This window comes from Rhamphochromis longiceps, linkage group LG22, assembly GCF_057381845.1.
Source record: "Rhamphochromis longiceps isolate RC_006_pf linkage group LG22, R_longiceps_female_GT1.1, whole genome shotgun sequence".
Classification (NCBI taxonomy): Eukaryota; Metazoa; Chordata; class Actinopteri; order Cichliformes; family Cichlidae; genus Rhamphochromis; species Rhamphochromis longiceps.
Genome location: NC_140577.1, coordinates 33,452,147 through 33,472,962, shown reverse-complemented (window position 1 = coordinate 33,472,962; position 20,816 = coordinate 33,452,147). Strand labels below are relative to the sequence as shown.

Here is a 20,816-nt window from a genome sequence, read left to right as displayed (position 1 = left end):
TTAATAAAGTTTCTCTGATTCTGATTGACACAACACGTCAAACCCTACATGCAACTTCTGCTTCTGTTCGGTATCTCTCCAGAAAGGAATGAAAACTTCTTTAGCATGCCTTCTATTACTGCCAACTTGAGAAAGGTGAAGAGGCTGTCAAGAAGGTCAGCTGTGAGGATTGAAGGGGGTCAAAGGTCTCTGGGTGAGCTTAGATTGTGCAAGTGTTCGCAGTCCATCCTGAAATCTGAATCATAATCAGAATGACCTTTTAAAGTATTTTTATTGGTGTATGAACTTATTTTAAAATTTGCTATTTACATCTTTTTTTTAAAAAAAAAGAAAAAAAAGAACTGATAATATATAAAAGAAGTGTATATCCAAATCTACATTTTTCATGTAATGTAGTCACCTGTGGAGGCAGTTCTCTAGCTATACACAAAGAACTATCTCACCAAATCTCGGAAAACAAGGCAGTCTGCATGGGTTTGAGTTACTCATCAAATAAATATGTACTTGTTCCTTTGAGAGGAACCGATTGCAAATGAAATAAACAAATGAAAATAAATAAAATGTTACAGAGATCACAGTTCATGATATTTAAAAGTTGCAGTTTGCGATTTAGCCCTCTTGAACATTGTAATTGCTATTGCATATAAGATTGGAATATGATGGCAAGAGAAGTAAAAACACATAAATAGCACTCTTATAAAATACCTTTTAAACAATCTGCAAAACATGCATGAAACAGAAATGACGATTTAAATCCAATGAGGCTTGAGTAAAAATAGGCAAACCAAATAAAACTAAATGCTCCAGTTCCATGGCTAAAAATGTTTCCAACCTTTTTTTCTTGTACAAAAATTTAAAATTTAAAGCTATTCTTTCCCACGTTTTTTTATTTTTATTTATTCATTTATTTATTTTCTGGGCTTTTAAAACAAATATTTTAGATATTATCCATCTCTTCTACAGTGTTGTAGATATTGACCCATTTACAACAGAGCTGAACTGATGTCTTCTAGCAAGGGGACATCGTTCCAAACTTTATCCAGAAAAATTAAATAAGAACAACAAAAAGATTAAAACCAAGCTTTAGTTAAGGGTAATGTTACCACAGGCAGATTCATGTTAGTGGCATTGTGGGTTACATAAGTCATGACTGACTGAGAATCACTGAGAATCTCGGTCTCTGAGATTAAACGTGAACAACACGGGGAGCTCAAATTACAAAAGCCAACAGAAATTAAGTGTAACAAAGTATTTCAGTATAAGATAAAATAATCCAATAAAGGGAAATGAAACTTAAAAAAGTGAAAAATCAAGATATGTATAAAGCAAATTAATTAGAAGAAATGAATATTGTCATTTAATGCAGTTAGAAAGATTATTTTCTTATGACAAAGCAGGAATCAGGGAGAGAAAGTGTTGACAGGCAGGATGAAAAATGATATTAATCAAACGTCTCAGTGTCAGAAGCAGATAGACCCGGCCCTGGGTCAACCTTCTCCTTGAGAACAAAGGCTGGAGCAAAATGACAGACAAGCACCATCAGCACCGTCAGACTTACATCCAAGGGCAGATTTTGGTAAAAATTCCACAGCTTCACCTCAACCCCACTCTAAACCTGAAAAACAAGCTTCAACATCAACCAATCTCCCCCAGCTAGCACAATAGAGGAACTGCTCTGATTTTAATGCAGACTTAGAAGCTACTTCCTTTTCTTCCAGGAATGAATGAACCACAACACTCATTATTCCTGAAGTGGAATTTAAACCAACAGAAACTAAAATAAAGACTGATTATTTTAAAGTGGAGACACACCACCTCATCAGGAGTCAATGGCAGGTGGTCAGAAAATGGCATCACCCTCAGCCTTACAGGGTTACCAGCAGCATATACAAATGCCAAAATCACGCTATATAGCAACTTCACCAGCCTATGGCTACAGAGATGAAGGATTTTGGAGAGACAGACAGCTGCAGAAGGTGGAGGGAGAATGAATGAAGTCTGTTTTTAGTGTGGGACACAAATCACTGGGTTAAAGGTTGTCCTGAAAAGCACAACACTCAGGCCGAGTGACTCGGGGCAGAACTTGAGAAAGAGAAGGGTCCTCAGCATAGCAACAAAAAGTAAAAAATGAAAATAAGACACACACGCACACATATAGGGAATGCATTAAAAAGCCTACTAATACACACACACACACACACACACACACAGAAGCAATGCAGGTTTAAACGTTCCAAGGATTTCTTAGAGGCTGACTCTGAAATGTATAAAGATGCCACAGTTCTGTCTCAAGGGATCCCTGACCAGTATAAACACGCACTCAAATTGCTGCAGGATTCACATTCTTTGGACATACTATAGAAACCAACAAAAACAGAGTTGATAAATTACATCTATTATAACTAGCAAAGATTTACTAGATTCTCTTCATTTGCATGGTTGCACGGTGGCATGGTGGTTAGCACTGTTCTCAGGTTCGAGTCCACCATCTCGTGGCTCAAGAGTTGGCAGTTCGTCTTGTAATCGGAAAGTTGCTAGCTCGAGCCCCGGCTCGGACAGTCTCGGCTGTTGTGTCCTTGGGCAAGACACTTCACCTACCGCCTACTGGTGATGGCCAGAGGGGCCGATGCTGCGATATGGCAGCCTTTGCTTCTGTCAGCCTGCCCCAGGGCAGCTGTGGCTACAACTGTAGCTGCCTCCACCAGTGTGTGAATGTGAGAGTGAATGAATAGTGGCATTGTAAAGCGCTTTGAGGGTGTCGAAAAGCGCTAAATGCAATCCATTATTATTATCTCACCGGGCCTTTCTGTGTGGAATTTGCATGTTCCCCTGTGTTTGTGTGGGTTGTCTGCAGATAGTCCGGCTTCCTCTCACAGTCCAAAGACAGGCAATTAGTGGGGTTAGGTTAATTGATGATTCTTAAATGCCCAAGAGGTGAATGCAAGTGTGAATGGTTACCTGTCTCTCTGTGTCAGATTACCACACCTGTCCAGGATGTACCCTGCCGCTCACTCTATGGCAGCTGGGATAAGCTTCAGCCCCCTCATGACCCCCATAAGGGCAAATGGAATGAATGAATGGATGGACTAGACATTCACTTGAAGCTCTGTGACAACAAATGCATCCAACTAATCTCCCAACATGGCAGAACAGAAAGGCATGTTGCTAGCTGAACAAGGAGATGTGTGTGTGATGTTTAGTGATACATGTTGTACCTTCTTCCATTCATGGCTCACAAGACATTTTATAGAGTAAAGTAATCAAGTTCCAGGTCGAGAAAGATTAGGTCCCAAAACCAAACAAGTAAGCAGGTCAGTATGAAGACGGGTAAAGTTCTAAGTTTATTTTTGAAACTATGACATTCCCCAAAGAAAGCAATATAAAGAGTAGCAATAAAATGTCCAGATATTTTAAAAAAGGAGACAAAATAACTATAAGGACACAAGGTAAACAATGCTCAACAACAATTTAATGGTGAAAAAAAAATGTCCCCAGTCACAATCAAGGCCACACATTACCAACAGATTTCTCGAGGAATAGGATGGGCCAAAAAAAGATTCCATCTCAGCAAACCTCAACTTAAGAGGTCAATCTGACCACTGCTACACACACACAGCACACACACGCCCGTTCAGCTATCTTAGTGAGGACCTTAATTGACATAATGGTTTCCCTAGCCCCTTACCCTAACCCTAACCATTAAAAATGAATGCCTAACCCTAACCATAACCTAATTGTAACCCTGACACTAAAACCACATTTTGAGCATCAAAAAGGCCTTAAAATGTGTGAGGTGTGTGTGTCCTCACAAGTGACTGTTGGTTCTCAAAAGTATAGTAGAATGCAGATTTTGGTACTCACAAAGATAGCTAGACAGGAACACACACACACACAGTGACGGAGTGCCACTAGTAACTGGTTAAAAAGCTTACAGGATGTTGAAACTACATTCATTGTAGAAACCCATCTGTGAATTCAGCATATTGATAATTTAATATGAATTTACCTAAAGGTAACGTTTGAGTGTCACCCATGACTTGCATGAATCCTCATGACATCTGAAGTACAAGTATCAATATATTAATGCTGATTACAGCAGTGAATGTTTAAATGCAAAAAGTGGGATACAATTAACCCGTGTATAGCATATATTCAATGCTCACAAGATGTTTTGCAGAGTAAAATGTGCACTAGCTCAGGAAAGGCAAGGTACCATTAGCATGTACATTTACTGGATTAAAAATACTGGGGGCTGCCAGGTCTACCTCTCAGCCTCCTAGTAAAAATATCCATGATAATGAAAATCCCAAGAGAATTTCAGAAAAGTTGACATCTGACGTTGAGGTTAAGGTCACAGAGACTCAATCTGAGAGTTTTATTAGATGAATCCATGGTATGAATTTGAATTTCCCAGGTGACTTCCTTCTGAAGTTTTAGAAAACTTGACCTCTGACCTTAAGGTCAAGCTCACTGAGAGCTTGACCTAAAGGTCTTGAAAGTCATTCAAGATTTTTTAGTAACTGCACCTAGGGTATGAATTTCAAAATCTGTTCAAGTGACCATGTTACTGACCAAGTCAGTGCCTTTTCAACCAAGTTCAACATCCTCACATGACGAGGGTTTACATTTCATAGTGTTTGAATTGTTGGCAAACAGACAAATACAAAAATTAGTTCTTTCTTGGAGGAAAAATCGAATTCATAACTTAGGCCATTTTTGTAACAGGGGCCACCATGCAAATGTTCAACCCCCCCCCCCCAAAAAAAAAGAAAAAAAGAAAAACAACAACAACAACAACAACAACAACAAACTTGACATGTTAAAAATGTTGATGAGGAAAAATAGGGACATTAGTCTTGTGAAGCAAGAAGGCAGTTCTGGGCATATCCAAAGATAATTTACTTAACTGGATATTAAAGGCTGGATCCAGTGCCAGAAAACACACCAAGCAGCTGGCACTGGCCTGGAACCACAGAGTTGCTGAGCACTAAACTGGAATCAGTGACATCAGTTGTTATGGGGATGTAAATTTACCAGTGATGTGGATTCTGCTACTATGTAACATTCAGTTCTTTGTCAAAATAATGGATAGTTCTTGGAAGACACCAAGGCAGAAGTTGCCCCTTTATGGCACAGGAACCAGTAACAGTGGGTTTAGGTCTCAGAGCAGATGTGCTGAGACCTGAATCCAAAGTGTATCTCGATCTTTACAGAATGTCAGTCCTCACTTAGACTGTCACATATTGTCAGGCAGTTGTGCAGGAACTCTGCACGTGGAAGATGGTGCGAACATTCGCATTAACAGCAGCCATTCTATTTTCATTGCAGTGGAATCCAGGCTAAAGATATAAGGTATGTAGCTATGGCTCTACAACAACCGTGAATGGTTGCAAGCTGTCTGCTGCATGTCTGTTTGTTGTCTGCCTATATAATGACTTTTACATAGTTATAGATAGCAGCAGTCTGTTTTATGAGAGACTGCTGGTTTCTCAAAAATTGTAGTGGCTCTGATTTTTAAGGAATCTGTTTTGAGCCCCAGCCAGCAGGTGGCCTGGTAATGGATGCTTGGAGGTACCCATTTTATGTTATGGTTTTTCTTCCTGAAGAAGAAAAGAGTTATCTTATCTTATCTTATCTTATCTTATCTTATCTTAAAAACCATAACGAAGAAATGTCCTACAGCAGCGGTTCCAACAGTCGGAATGAGCCAATGTGCCTCAAACAGATTCTCTGGTACAAAAGAGAAGAAACAAATAAAATTAGAAAAAGAAAAACAGCAGAATAGCAAAAAAACCCAAACTGTTTGCTTTACTGGTTATGCAATACAGCAAACTTTATAAACATGCAATGACCAACAAAACGGTCATTGCATGTTTATAAGGAAAACAAAATAGACACAGAATCTCTTCATTTTAGAGCAGAAATTGCGACATCTTATTGTGGTGGAGGTGTTTGTATGTCGTGATCCTAGGAGCTATGTGGTTGGGTCAATTTGCCATGATACGCTTTCCCAATTGTTCCTGGGTGAGGAGACCAATAAAGAGCAATTCAGAAACCATTGGTTTCTTTGCTGTCTAAGCAAAGAAACCAAGGAACAAGTCTACACTTGGGGGGAGGTTTCTGGGCTCTCACCCTGAAGCCAGGCCCGGGGAGTGGCCGCTGGCTGGGCCTTAGCCCGTGGGGCTGGAAACAGCTACATGGAGGTGAAAAAAACATGATCTTAACTGCTCAAAGGGATAGCTGAAGCGCTGACAATGGGGCCAGAGTTGTAATAACCTGGAGTTTTCCTTTTGCTAATCACAGTAACCCTATACTTCATTATATCTACAGAGTGTAACTTGAAAAAATGTCTTACCATGTTTTAGGCAATCACAACCTAAACTGTCCGTCTGCGTTTAAGTTAAGCAGCACACCATGAGCAACACACAGAGTTTAAGAAAGCCTTTCATTTCCTATAAAACTGTGACCTTTTTGGGATCAACAGTACAATTTGACCATATATTCATTATATTTCAGTAACCCTACATTTAAATTAATTTAATTTTGTGTCATTTAGATGAGGTTTGATTTGTTCTCTTCAATATGTTATAAAGTCAGCTATGGCAGCCTACCAGCTCTGTTCCCCATAGTGTAAACTATGGAATATTGCAGTTCAAAGAAACTAGGCGTTGTGAAGAATAGAATTCTCTAAAGTGAAGTCGTATTGAAAGCTGGCTAGATTATAATTTATGTCCCGGGACAGCAATATATCAGGGATGAGGGGGAATCCTGCCTGCATGGCCAGGACATGAGGAGCCAAAGTGAAGGGGACATCCCCGAGGAGATCTGGAAGAGTCGAATGTGCTTCCACTGCTCGAGGTCTCATCGTTGTCCCCGTGTTGTGTGAAGTTGCTGGGAACTTTGTGTCATACTGCGGATCTGGAGTTGAGCAGGACGACTATGAAGAAAAGGAGAGATGTTCCTTGTGAGTGTACAATGTTGAAACCAGTTTTGTGCAACATTCTGCCCGAATTCTGCCCTGAAGTTCAATTTATGTCTTATTCTGCTGGATAAGATTTAGATTACTGGGTTGTGTCAGACATTTGTGTTAATGTGGAGGCTCTGAATAGATGCATCTCACAGTTTTCTGTACAGTGAGACAATGGCGCAAACAGTAATTCACAAACATGCAGTTACAAGTATAATTAGAGTCTAAAGCAAAGTGCCCAATTAGACATAAAGCAGTCAATGCTAAAGTAGTGAGGCTTGGGAAGTAAATGTGAAATGATCAGAAGGCGAGCGATGAGGCTTCTGCTTAAGCTCAGTGTTAAAGGGCTTGAAGAGTGATCGTGGCATGCTGCTCACCTTTGATGCTTGCACTATGACATTTGTTGAGGGCTGTGTGACGTTCATGGTTTGCAGCTTCTGTCTCTGTTCTTCAACTGTCTCGGCTGGAGATCAAACAGGACAGACAGCTTAATGTTTACTAGAAACAAATACTGAAGAAACAAGAAGAAATAAGGCTTCTCACCCAAAAAAATATATATTCTATTCATTAATAAATATTTATTTACCTCATTTTCAAGATGCATGTGAACATGAAACATCATAATCAGCAAACACAATTAACAGCTATGGTATCAATTATAAAACAAACAAATTAATTAATTAATTAAAAAGTTAAATCATACATTCCCTCGTTCTTGAGTTAACGCGTTCAGAAGATTTTCAGAAAACTGGACCTCTGATTTTGAGGTAACAAATAAGGGAATTCAGAATTTGATGGCAGCAAGAGGTCTTAAAAGTCGGCAAAACTGGGAGACCAGTGTATAGCACAGAGTCACATTACAGGTCAGTAACGTGATTGGTACAAAAAGACCGTCACAGAAAAGTAAAGCTAGACAGAGATCCACCAATCTTCAAAAAACTACAATAAAGAGAAGCCAAAATGAGACAAATATGGCCTCTGTGTCGAGTCCTGTCAGTGCTCTTGCTGTATCGTTTTAAATTAACTAAAGGTTGCTCAGAGAGTTTATATGGAGAGTTTTTCTTTAAAAACCAACAAACAAAAAAGAATTACAGTAGTCCAAACTAGAGGTAAAAATGCATGAACAGGATGATATTGTGCAAATGGAAGAAAGCAGTCCTACAAATTTGTTTAATAAGCAAATTAAAGGACTTATCCTGGTCACAAACTACTCCAAGATGTCTCATAGTGTTACTAGAAGCCAAGGCAATGCAATACCTGGTTAGACACTGTGTTTCTGAGATTTTTTAGGTCTAAATACAATAACCTCAGTTTTATCTGAATTTATAATTAATTATAAATTATATAAATTACTTCTAATTTATAAATTAGAAATCATCCTCTCTTTGTCTTTAAGACATTCATGTAGTGTAACTAATTGGTATATTTCATCTGAATCTGGATCCTTAGCTGGGAGAAACTGGCACTAACAGCAGCATTTCTTTGTTTATCAAATGTGAAGCTGCTGTCAAAAATCACCCGCAGGTTTTGGAATTTTCCAAAGGGCCAACTTTGGAAAAGACTGAAATCCCCCTGGCTGCCTTTACTATCAAAGCTGAGGGGATAACAATTTGATGAAAGTGGTCAGAGTGCTAAAACAGAGCTAAGCAGATCATGATTATTCGTAATCAAAGACAAATAAAAAATACAAGTCTGATCAACTTGTTAGTAGAGAAATGTAGTCTGAGTAGAGGAAATGTCTATTCTAGTTGTCTAGATTTTGTGTGTATAGACTTGATCCATCATCAGCCCTTTTTACTCATGTCTGAGTTTGAGATGATAAGAACTGTGTGGCCGACCCATCATTATATTTTGGAACAAGAAAAACAGTGTTAAATGTTGGAAGGGTTAAACACAGAATTATGATGTGAATTATGTGAATTTGCTGAGAGTTAATTATGCTCAGTACTGATCAGCACATAATCAGTTAAATATAAAGATGTTTGAGTTTGGCTAAAATGATGAATAAGAATAAAAGTAAGAAAATAAAATAATGATTTTTTGAGACACGCCTAACTCAGACCTAACTGACAGCCTGTGTAGAAACAGCCTTGAGAGATGTGAGAGTGGCTGTGTGTGTGTGTGTGTGTGTGTGTGTGTGTGTGTGTGTGTGTGTGTGTGTGTGTGTGTGTGTGTGTGTGTGTGTGTGTGTGTGTGTGAGAGAGAGAAAGAGAGTGAATGAGAGCACATACAGGACACAACACGCTGATTTCTGGATGTCTGACTTTTAAAGTGTGTGATTTAGTGAAAGGGGGATTGTACTCAGTATATTGTGTTGAGTAAATTGTGGTTAACAAACACAGATTTTTAAAGCATTTAGACATAAAGGGAGTATGCTAAAGAACGTGCTAATAAAATCTGAACTGAATGAAATGTGAAGTAAATCTTATTGATATGTGACTGAATGATCAAATGTAATTAAATTTTCCATGTTAACAGAGAACGATAGAGAGAGAGATAAGGTGGGGCTGAAGATTAGTGAATCTTATGTAAACAACTGATGGGTTAAATAGATATTAGAGAGAGAGAGAGAAGGGTGGGGCGAGTGGGGCACATAACAAGTATAAACTGGGATGCCTGGAGGCGTTGGGGGTCAGTCTCCGGAGCCCTGCGTGATGAGCAGTTCAAAGGACTGGATTCCAGAAGTTTACCGTTGGAGATTCCAACAAAGGCGCCAAGGGGAGTTTGTCCACGGTGGACTCACAGATTGCATTTGGCCCTATTTCATCATTATGATCATCATCAGGGTTGGATTATAATTCTGAGAAGGATTTGAACTTCCATCGTTTTCTAAGTGGAAGTTGCAGCTTCTCAAGACTTCCAAGCTGTTACCTGCTTTGTTACCATCTTTGAGAAGATGTGGAATCTATCAAGGAAACCTGGTTTACTGATTATTCCCATTAACACAGAGCAGTGAAGTGGAGCACATCTTCAGTGCTGGAAGTGGCCACCACACCACCAACCTCTCTCCCCTCAAAGACAAGAACAAAACATGCATATAACCTTAAAGTGAGTTAATTAAATTAATAGAATTTAAGTGATTTGATTATTTTTTTTAATGTTTTTCTTTTTATTATTTTATTGCTCCTGCCCAGCTGCTTTAATAAAAACCTGCAATTAAAGTCTAAACTGTCGACATTCCCTTTTTGACCCTTTGTGGAACAATAAAGGTATAAATCTAAGTATTAATCTATATTAGTCCAAATAGCTCTGATTCGCTGCTCAAGCCTTTCCAAGTAATATTTTCCCTTGGGCCTGTTGTATGGGCCTCTAAAACCAACTCAGATTAACAAGTGCCACAAACGACACGGGAGCTGCAATAACAGGTGTTACTTATAAGATCTGACCTGCAAGGCTACTCTGGTTTGTTCATATCAGGCCAAGCAGGGAAGACACTTGGACGTCAAGGGAGTCAGGCTGAGCAAGTGGCCTCAGCCACATTGACTCCAGAAACCTGCACTATCTGGGTACGGATAACAGGATCAGGGATTAGATGTTTTAATGAGACAGCTGGAATCAACTTTCTGTATAGGGGTTTTGTGGGTCTACTGATCAATAGGGGATGACATTTAAAAGAGGAGTGAGTGTCAGGAAGTCCAAAAGGTACCACTTCTGTTTTTTCTCTCTTTTTTTTAAACTAATGGAGTATTAAGAGTTAAAAAGAGTATTGGACTTAAAAATGGATCCTTGGGGGATCCCACAAGTGAGGCGAGCAGGTGTTGAAGAAAACTCAATTAACCTGACAGAAAGCTTCTGTCTGTTAAATAACATCTAAACCATCAAAAGCAGTGACTCAACACAGCTCTCTAGTCTAGAGATTAGGATAACTGTCTCAGCACTTAGGTCTAAAAGCGTGAGAATCGCCCAAGTCGGTAATTAATAAATGACCATTAAAAACTTTTAAAAGTGCTTGTGCTGTGCTATGATGTGGTTTGAAACCAGACTGAAATGTGACACTATTAGCTTTCAGAAAAGCCTAAAGCTAGTGGAAGACAACTTTCTATAGCACCTTAGAGAGAAAGAGCAATTTAGAGATCTATCTAAATTGTGCGTTCTGTGCGTTCACATTTGCAGTTTTGTCTTGTTATACAATATTTAAAATTTTAAAACAACAAACAAAACATTTTTGGAAATATTTGTGGGTGTTTTCTTGTTTGTTTGCTTTTTGTACCACTTGAACAGTGGCCCTCACAAGAGGTGACAGTGCCAGCAGTGGCTCACAACTCATTTAAGTTTGAGACACCAGTCAGTAAAACTGTGTGTAGGCTCTACATAAGAGCAATGCACAACACCACTGGTCTTTTGTCATGCAGTACATGCTACAGGGTATGATGATGGTTGAAAGGAACAAAACACACAACTCCAACCACATTCATCCAGAAATGCCTATACTATTATATATTGTACATATATTTATTAGTTTGAATGAATGTAGCCATTCTTGTATTTTGCTTGTTTACATTATTGTATTTGCACAACTCTGTTGCTTGTGAAGCTCGCACACAAGAATTTCACTCACATGTGCTGTACCAATGTACCTGCACATGTGATGTGACAATAAAAGTGATTTGATTTGATTTGACATTCTGGAGTTGTGAGTTCATTTTAACATTACAGTGCTTCCTGTCAGAGGTGCATACCTGTATGTGAATGTGCAGATAACCATACATCACTAAGAAAAACTCTTAAAAATTTGTAAAACAAGTTGTAAACTTCAGCTTTATATATAGTTTCATTTTAATATGTTCCTTACCAACAATAACAAATCCTCCATCTACTTCCTTGTCTGGGGTTGACTTCTTTGAGTCCTTACGCAGTCCAAACAAGCTCCACATGATAAACCTGTGTAAAGAAAAACCCAAAAACAGAAGAAGCAATAGGTTAGATCAGTGCTTCCCAAACTTTTTCCAGCCACGTACCCCTTGAGACATGTCACCCTCAGCCGCATACCCCCTACTACGAACGACTCTTAATTAGTGTCTATAAATACATTGCAATATCGCATGCATAAAGATAAATACTGCACAGTCGATTATTTCTCACCACCAAATGAATTTATCAATATTTTTTAGTAATGACAGAGTTTTAATAACAAACTTTACTACTTAATACTAGCAGTGTATCAAAGGATTTATTAGAATTCACTTTTTTGTCGAGAGCATAAAGGCCATGAACTTTCATTAAACAGAACTTTATTTAATGTGATGGATGTGCTTGAGCAGAGGCACACAGCTCTTCAATGTTTGGCTCAATTTGGGAAAGGCTGAGTCTTAAATCGTTTTCCACACAAAGTCTTGCTCTGTATTTTGTTTTCATGTTTGTTAAAGCAGAAAATCCCTTTTCGCATAAGTATGTGGTGGCGAAAGGCATCAGAGTCTTGACAGCGCGCTTAGCCAGCGCGGGCTGTTCAGTGCGCAGCCCTATCCAGAAATCCGCCAGGTTCTTTTGAGCGTGTTCAACTTTTAGAGATCCATCTGTGGCGATTTCAATTAGGCTCTCCTGGTCAGACGGTGATAACGAAGTAGGCACGGCGGTGAACGGGTGACGTATCCAATCATTTGAGCCGTCCGTCTCTGGGAAGTATCGGCGTAACTGCACCGCCAGCTCCTCAAGGTGCACGTTACATTCGCGCTTTACACTTTTAGATAGTGTGAGATCATTAGAGCACAGAAAATCATGCAGCACAGGAAAGACTTCAGTGTTGTTTGTATCCAAGCAGTTCTTCCAAAGGTTTAACTTCTTTATCATGGCCTCAACTTTATCTTGAACATTGAATATAGTTGCAGAAACGCCTTGTAATCCGAGATTGAGCTCGTTCAGACGAGAAAATATATCACACAGATAAGCCAGGCAGGTAAGGTACTCTTCATCATGCAAATGTTCAGACAGCTCAAAGGGATGGTTACTGAAGAAAACTTTAAGTTCATCCCTCAACTCAAAGAAACGGGTCAGCACTTTCCCTCTAGATAGCCAGCGAACCTCTGTGTGGAGTAATAATGTCTCATGCTCGCTGCCCATCTCATTGCACAACGCAGCAAATAAGCGGGAGTTCAGCGGCCTGGCTTTCACAAAGTTAACCATTTTTACACTCGTGTCCAAAACATGTTTCAAACGGACAGGTATTCCCTTTGCAGCAAGAGCCTCTCGGTGGATGCTGCAGTGTACCCAGGAGGCATCTGGCGCGACTGCTTGCACACGCGAAACCACACCTCCGTGTCTCCCAGTCATGGCCCGTGCGCCATCAGTACAGATGCCAACACATCTGTCCCACACGAGTCCATGTGTGTTCATGAATGTGTCCAGCTTTTGAAAAATATCTGCAGCAGTTGTCCTTTGTTCCAGCGGTTTACAGAACAGCATGTCCTCCTTGATGGTTCCTTCATGAATGTAGCGCACATATACGAGAAGATGCGCCAGGCCAGCCACATCCGTGGACTCATCTAGCTGTATTGCATAACATTCACTGTGGCGTATGCGCAGAAGTAGCTGCTGTAAAACATTTTCTGACATTGCATTGATGCGCCGTAAGACAGTATTGTTTGATGATGGAATGGACTGTATCGTCTTTTTTGCCTTTTCCCCCAACATTGTCCCTACCATATCTAAAGCAGCAGGGAGAATGAGGTCCTCCACAATAGTGTGGGGTTTGTTGTTTTTAGCCACTCTGTAACTGACCATGTAAGATGCTTGTAGTCTGTTTTTATTCATAAGATCTGGCACCTGAATGCAGGTTTTACTTGTTGAAAGTGATTTTAGCTGTCGCTCAAAATATTCCCTTGGTTTATTTTTCAAATGGGGATGATTTGTCTCTAAATGTCTGCGCAAAAGTGAAGGTTTCATTGAGTTCTGAGACAATACTTTTGCACAAATAACACACTGTGGCCGGGGAAATCCACCAATATTTATACACGTAAACCCCAGCGAAATATAATTGTCATCATATTTGCGCTTCTTTGATGAGGTTGTGTTACAGTCCGTGCTGTCATGCTTTCTCCCACTTTGACGCTCCGCATCAGACACTTCATCACTTTCCACATGGCTGGCTCCAGCTATGCTAGCCACTTGGCTAGTAACCACAGATACATCCCTGCTAGCACTGCTAGCATCCAAATCTGACGAACACATTGTTGTTGAACAATCACCTGTGCGGTCACTGGAAAATGCATCTTCAGATATGAGCTTATTGGTTGTTGTGGCCGGTGTCTCTGTGGTAGGGCCTTTTTTTCTTGTTAACCACTTGTCCATTTTCGCGCTGCACTGAATGCTTGGAGGCAACTTCAACTGTTAGGTGTCAGTCATTTGGGCAAATCACGCCCATGTATTTTGTCAGAGCTATTTTTTTGCTGAACACCAGAGGGTGGTATATAGTCATGTATTTGACAGGCAAAAAAAACTGCATTAGCGCAAATTTCGGCTTTTAAAACTTTTGATCCCCACTCCAACCCCAACCCACGCGTACCCCCTACAGCCACTTGCGTACCCCCGAGGGTACGCGTACGGTAGTTTGGGAACTACTGGGTTAGATGAAGAGCCAGTGCATTATACGTTTCGCATTCATTCATTTTATCATGCTTACTGTCGAGAAAGCATAACAACAGACTGATTCACTCGAAGTTCAAATGTCAGTAAACAGAAACAGCAACCTTCAGGTTGTTATCTGAAGGTTAGTTTTGTAGAAGCTTCAGGGAACCCTTAGGAATGTTCTCAGGTTTTTACATAACCTGAGAAAAGTTTTAGGATTGTGCTTTAGTTTCTTGTGTGGTATGCAAATGCAAGTGATAAATGTAATAATGTCATGAAAAAATATACCCATGTCTTTGAATAACTCAGTTAACTGAGGAGACAGTTTCCCCCTTTTTCTTTGTTTGAAATCACTGAATTTGCTACTAGACATTTAAATCTGTAAGTTCTACCACTTCTACCACAGTCAGGTAGTGTACCAATTTTTAGTCTAGAAAAGGGTCTCCCAGCACACCCTCAAAATATGTTTGGATGTGCCAGGTCTGGAATTCCAACATGTGAGTTCACAGGCATTACCTTCAGAACAACAAGGGTAACATTTTAAGGGAAAACTGCTTAAATTTAACTATTTTTGGTGCTGCTAATTTAACAAGTTGATGATTCTGTCATGTGTTCCTTACTTTGTGTGTTTTGGTGCAGCCCTGAAGGTGTACCTATCTGTGACTTTTACCAGTGTGAGAGCAGCAGCACAGAATCCTTAATATTTGTTTAAAGATAAATGTCTCTCTGTTGGCACCTATGAATTCCAGCAAACAAATAGCACTACAGAGTACACTATTTGCACTTGTAAAAAAATGTATTCCTCATCCCAGCTTAATGGTCGCCTTCTTTTTTTTTTGGCTGCTCCCTCTTTTAGGGATTTTAACAACAGATCATCTGCCTCTATCTCACTCTATACCCAGCATCCTCTGCTGTCACACCCATTCCAATGTTAAGAAACACAATTTTTCTTTTTCATTTAGCCTCTGAAACTGGATTCAAACTGAAAACCTTCAGTTGATCTACCTTTTAGGCTATACCTGTTACTTGTAGCTGTCCACCCTAACACAGCAGGCTTTAAAACTAGCTCTGATCCAAAAAGCAGAATCCATTCTTATTGGAATGCAACCAATATTGTTCTTTTTTTCTACTTTGAAGTCAAATGGTCTGCTATTGAAGAGGTCTGACTATGTATCCCATACATATCAGGTATATCACTGTTTACAGAAGATCTCAAGGAGCCGCGTGACAGGAAGAACACGAGATAGAAATGAGTCCTTCAGCAAGTCATCTAAAAATACTTCCTCATAAAGACATCTACTACACCACACCGTAACTTCGCCACGATATATGCATCCGGTTCTGTCATTCACTTATCGTTCTGCCATGCCTAGATGTTCTGCCACACAGAATATATCTTTCTACCCGCCTTTATATAATATATATAATTTATCAACATCCATTCTTTGACTTGAGCAGCCACACTGTGCTACTAAACCACTGTGTTGTTACACCATAACTATTATAGGCTGACATTTCATGTGATCAGTGCTGTGAATATCTGTTAGTGACAAATAAATTCATTAATAGAAATTACAGAAATATTGCACTTGCATTTGTTCAAAGTTTATGCTGGTTGAACTGCAGCAAACATTTAGAGAAGCAACCAGGAAAATATTAAACAAATATATTAAGAAATGATTTTATGCTGAAGAGTGAGTGCAGGTAACGTATTTCGGTTCTGGATCCCATCTTTGGGCCATTGTTTTGTCTCAATCCAGTTTATTTTTTTCCAGTCATTGTATTGGAACCACAAAAATAAAAATACATTATGCGTAGTGAACCACAGTATATTTCATTCGGTATCTCCAATGTGTGGAATCCCATTTTGAAAGACGCATCTCTTTAACTTCACAGAAGTCTGCTAACGACTTGTGAAATGTGTATTCTGCTGAGATCTCACTACATATTTACAGTCTCGGTGCTCTACAGGACTATTGCCTGATATTATCAAGAATGGAGTTTCGCTAAAAAAAAGACGTTCACAGAACGTCCTTGTTTGTTGAGACTTCACATCTTTGTTCTGAAAACTGACGATAAACGTCAAATCCGTTCTACACATAATTTAGTCAAAGAGAAAGCCAAGGCGAACGACGTTGAATCACTTTAAACAAACGGGCGTATTTAAGGTTTTCATGGGCATATGAATGTAGAAATGCATCACAACTTATTAGTGATACATTTCTTTTAAAGTGACCCTGGTCGCTGTCTACCCTTCGGTCGTGTTTTGAGAGCCCAAACAACAGCCATGGCTCTATAGAAAGTGAAAATGGCACTCTTACTATCGTTACTTGTCGAATTCAGAAAGCCTTAATAAAGTCAGTTCTTGTTCCTTTAGTGTTTACTGCCAGTTATTGGTGCCACTCGTTTACTTCCTGTTCGTGTTACCTTCGCTCAGCATTACAAAAAATATCAGAATATTCTATCATATTTTCGCCCTTTAGGATCACCCGAGTTATTATGACGGTGAATTCACTGACCTTAAAGCGGTCCTTGTCCACGTAGAAATTATCAGTGTTCTTTTTTTGTAAAATTCGTGCTGTCAGCAATATGTAGCGGAATGATTCGTTGTCGTTTCCGCGGAAGAAAATGTTAGAGCACAACGGATATGGCTTGGAAAAATGAGAGGCGCTTGTTTTGTATTCCCCTTTGGCCGTAATTTCAAGTGCCGCGTTTTTTCATGTAATGTGGGTAAGCCGCCCGCCTGAGCTGCGCCTTTGTACTAAAGGTCAGGACTACGCGTTTCCCGCGCTGTGTTGCGCTGTCGAAGGTCCAGGAACGTGAAAGAAGCTAACTGTAAAGATGGCAAGTCTACTGGACGCTTCTAAACCAAGAATAAACTGCTCTATGCTGTCACAGCACATTGGCAGAGGTGTCTGCTTCGTTGGGCGCGTTGAAAAGGTGGGTTTGGCTGGTGCTAGTTAAACTATTTTTAACAATTATAAATATGGATTAACCTACACCTGCATATATGCACTGGCCCACTCTGTTAACAGCAAGGACATAAAGTATTAGTTTTGCTTTTCTTGACCAGGTTCACCCAACAGGAAAAACGTTCAGTGTGTCTGATGGAGAAGGAAAGAGCGCTACGGTAGAATTGAACGAACCTGTGAGTACTGCCATAATTTATGGCATCAGTTTGCCTACACGTTTCAGGGTGAGCGGTGCTGGTGGTACGAAGTATGTGGTACAACTGGTCTGTGGACCACTCTTGTTTGCTTGTACCGTTGTTGTTGGTCATATTCTCCGCGTAGGAGCTTCGCTCGCCGCCGCATCGTCATCACACAGTCACTTCTATTTATGCCTGCCCGCACAGGGAGTCGCTGCAGTATTCTGAACGACGTGTCGGATAAGCTCAACTATACAGCTGTGACTGTAATTATGAGGGGAGATTTCAGTGTTAATGATCAATTCCTAGATAGATTTCCTCCCAAATACAGCACTCATAACTTTATTCTGTCATAGTTATGTAGTTAGTCACAGTATGTTTCTTTCCGTGGTCAACACTACACATTTAATCAGTGATGGGAATAAGAGCGTGGGGAACATCACAAGCCTGATACCTGCAAGCTTGCCCATATAGAAAAAATATATATAAATCTTATAAAGTTTGTATCTGTCTTGTGTGAAACTTGTATGAAAAGCATACAAGAGTGAAAACAGATATAAGATCCCTTGAAAAATTATATAATGAAACTTGTATGTTTTGGATACTTACTAAAACAATATATGAAAGTAATGAGAAAGTGGCCACTTTCATGAGTAAATCATAAGTTTTTACTATTTCTTTTCCATATGGGCCTTTATCTTATAGTGGACAGAAATTATATTTTGAAGAAGCACCAATAATTTATGTCCCATCTTATTTGATGCAGAATACCTGATTGTTCTGAATAGTTTGAAATGGTTGTTAGAAAAATGCATTGGCTGCATTTTTAGGTAAATAGCTGCATTTAACTTTGTTGTTTGCAAAAACTGTGCATAGGTTTTTAAAATGTACAATTTCTGTTTGCATTTCAAGTTATGAAAATGATTTGTTAAACAGTAAAAAAACGTAACTCTTCTACTCGGATTTTATGTTTTTAAGTCTGATTTTTAGATTATTGTGCTAATACAGAATGCCAAAATGGAAAAACTAACTGTAAATTCAGACATGTGAGGTTGTGCTGAAAAGAATGATACCAAACAAGCCAAGATAAACAGTTTTTAAAGGTGAAATTTAGAGGTAAATGAAAAGTAGTCAGAAACAGCCAATTATACCCTGGACCCCACAGGGTTAAACTTTTTTTTTTAAAAGTAATGCTATAGTTACTTTACCAAGTAATTAGTTACTTTTAGAATATAGTAACTGAGTTACTAATTCACTTACTTTTTTAAAGAAGTAACTATTACTAATTACCTTTGCAAAGTAACTTGCCCAACACTGCATTTAACAAAGAGCATATCAATAAAAAAAAGCAAGAATTCACGAGACAAAATAAAAGAACTGAAATTAAAAAGGGTGCTCTTTTGTGCTTATAACATATAAAAATTGAAACAAACAAACAAATCAGTTAAGATACATCAAGCATATTCGATATATCCGCCCACCCGTAGTTGGTTGCAGTTGATAGACTCACATTAGTTTATGTTAGCTAACTAATAAGAGAACAGTGGAGTCAAGGAGACTAAAACAAAAAACAGTCTACAGGGGTCAGTGTGGGCTGCCCATGGCTGCAACAATGAGTTTTCTGTTAAGAAACCTACTCTAGCAGGGGAAAGAAGTATGTCCTATTTCAGGCAAGAATGAAATTCAATTAGAGCATTAAGGATTAAGAGGATTAAGGATTACTGGACAAATGAGTACAGACCAAGCCTTGATTGCTAAAGATGTAGCTTTGCTTTATTATATTAATCTGCCTACATCTATATTGTTTTAAAAGTATATTAAAATATAAATAAATTTAACTGAATTGAAAGTCTTGAGCAGAGATTGTTGACTTTCAATAAACACAGGGGGGATTAAAATATTAATGCAAAATGAAGGTGGAGTGTTGGCAAAATGGCTGGTTTAAAATTTCATTCAGAAACTTTCAATAACTATTTGGTTCTTTTCTTAGCTTGAAGAAGAGCTGAGTGGCATTGTGGAGGTCATTGGTATGGTGTCCAGCAAAGGAGTAATAACCACCACCACATACAACATCCTACGAGAGGACAAAGGCATTCCCTTTGGTACGTCTCTCTAGACTGATTGAGTAAAGTTTTGTTCCTGATCTGTGACTCAGAGTGTGCTGTGTCTGCTTATCCCACAGATTTGGAGCTGTATAATGAAGCCCTGAAGGTCATTCACGACTTTCCTCAGTACTACCCGTTTGAAGTGGCTGCAAGTGGATGAAGATTGGCTTCATTGTTTTTGTGTCTCATTTTACATGTTGGAGAGAATAGTGTGGTACAAAATATTTGCATTAAAATGAAAACCTTTGTTAATCACATGTCACTGAAGGTTCTTTTTTTATGATAAACTGTAAAATAAGTGGGTAATACTTTATGTACTCAAATATAAACAAATTTAAAAGACACAATAGAGTGACAGCAACAGCAGAATTTCATGTCCACAGTGGCACAGACTGGAATTTACAGCACTGACACTTGAATGGGAAGTGTTCAGCTGGCTAATTTTACTCTTGTCAGTTTCAGCTAGTTTCACATTATGTTTAGCTGAGCTTTCAAACCAATCGGAGAGTAGAATGCGTTACACTTCATAATTCATTTGTAATACATTTTCTTGGCAGCACAAGAACTAAGAGTCATAAAAAGGTTAAATGTAGAGACAAAATATAGAAGCTGAATGGCTTAACCAGGGGTCAGCAACCTTTAACACCCAAAGAGCCATTTGGAGCCAGTTTCCACGCAAAAGAAAACACTGGGAGCCGCAAATACTTTTTGACATCTAAAATGAAGATAACACTGTATATATTGTTTTTTACATTTATGCTTTGTGTGAACAACTAAGGTGTGCTGCTTATGAAATCCATGAAGTGCTACAGAGAAAATGACATTTTATTTATGTAATTAACACATTTTGAACTGAAAGAAATATAACAAAAGGAAAGCTGAACTAAAATGATCCAGCAAACAAAAACTGTTGTGAGCCGCCACCCTTATATCGGCTTTTGGAGCCTTGACCTGACTTTTAAAAAATAATTGAAGAAAAAAACATTCTGCCTAAAAATGTATTTTACCTGGTTAATGTGTGTGGCGGGGCGTGGTC

General features: G+C 39.0%; 2 protein-coding genes across 2 annotated transcripts; one reads left to right on the top strand and one right to left on the bottom strand.

Annotated features, from left to right (window-relative positions):
* Positions 1 to 3,447: 3,447 nt before the first annotated feature.
* umad1 (UBAP1-MVB12-associated (UMA) domain containing 1) lies at positions 3,448 to 17,183 on the bottom strand. Its single transcript, XM_085395844.1, has 4 exons — positions 17,047 to 17,183; positions 11,760 to 11,848; positions 7,345 to 7,430; positions 3,448 to 6,937 (listed from the first exon to the last, which is right to left on the bottom strand). The coding sequence occupies exons 2-4, from the start codon at positions 11,839 to 11,841 to the stop codon at positions 6,662 to 6,664; spliced, it is 444 nt and encodes a 147-aa protein (XP_085251970.1). The 5' UTR covers positions 11,842 to 11,848; positions 17,047 to 17,183; the 3' UTR covers positions 3,448 to 6,661.
* A 126-nt stretch (positions 17,184 to 17,309) lies between these two features.
* On the top strand, positions 17,310 to 20,032 carry rpa3 (replication protein A3). Its single transcript, XM_085395845.1, has 4 exons — positions 17,310 to 17,467; positions 17,601 to 17,675; positions 19,666 to 19,777; positions 19,858 to 20,032. Exons 1-4 carry the CDS (start codon positions 17,369 to 17,371, stop codon positions 19,938 to 19,940), a joined length of 369 nt encoding a protein of 122 aa, XP_085251971.1. The 5' UTR covers positions 17,310 to 17,368; the 3' UTR covers positions 19,941 to 20,032.
* The last annotated feature ends 784 nt before the right edge of the window (positions 20,033 to 20,816 follow it).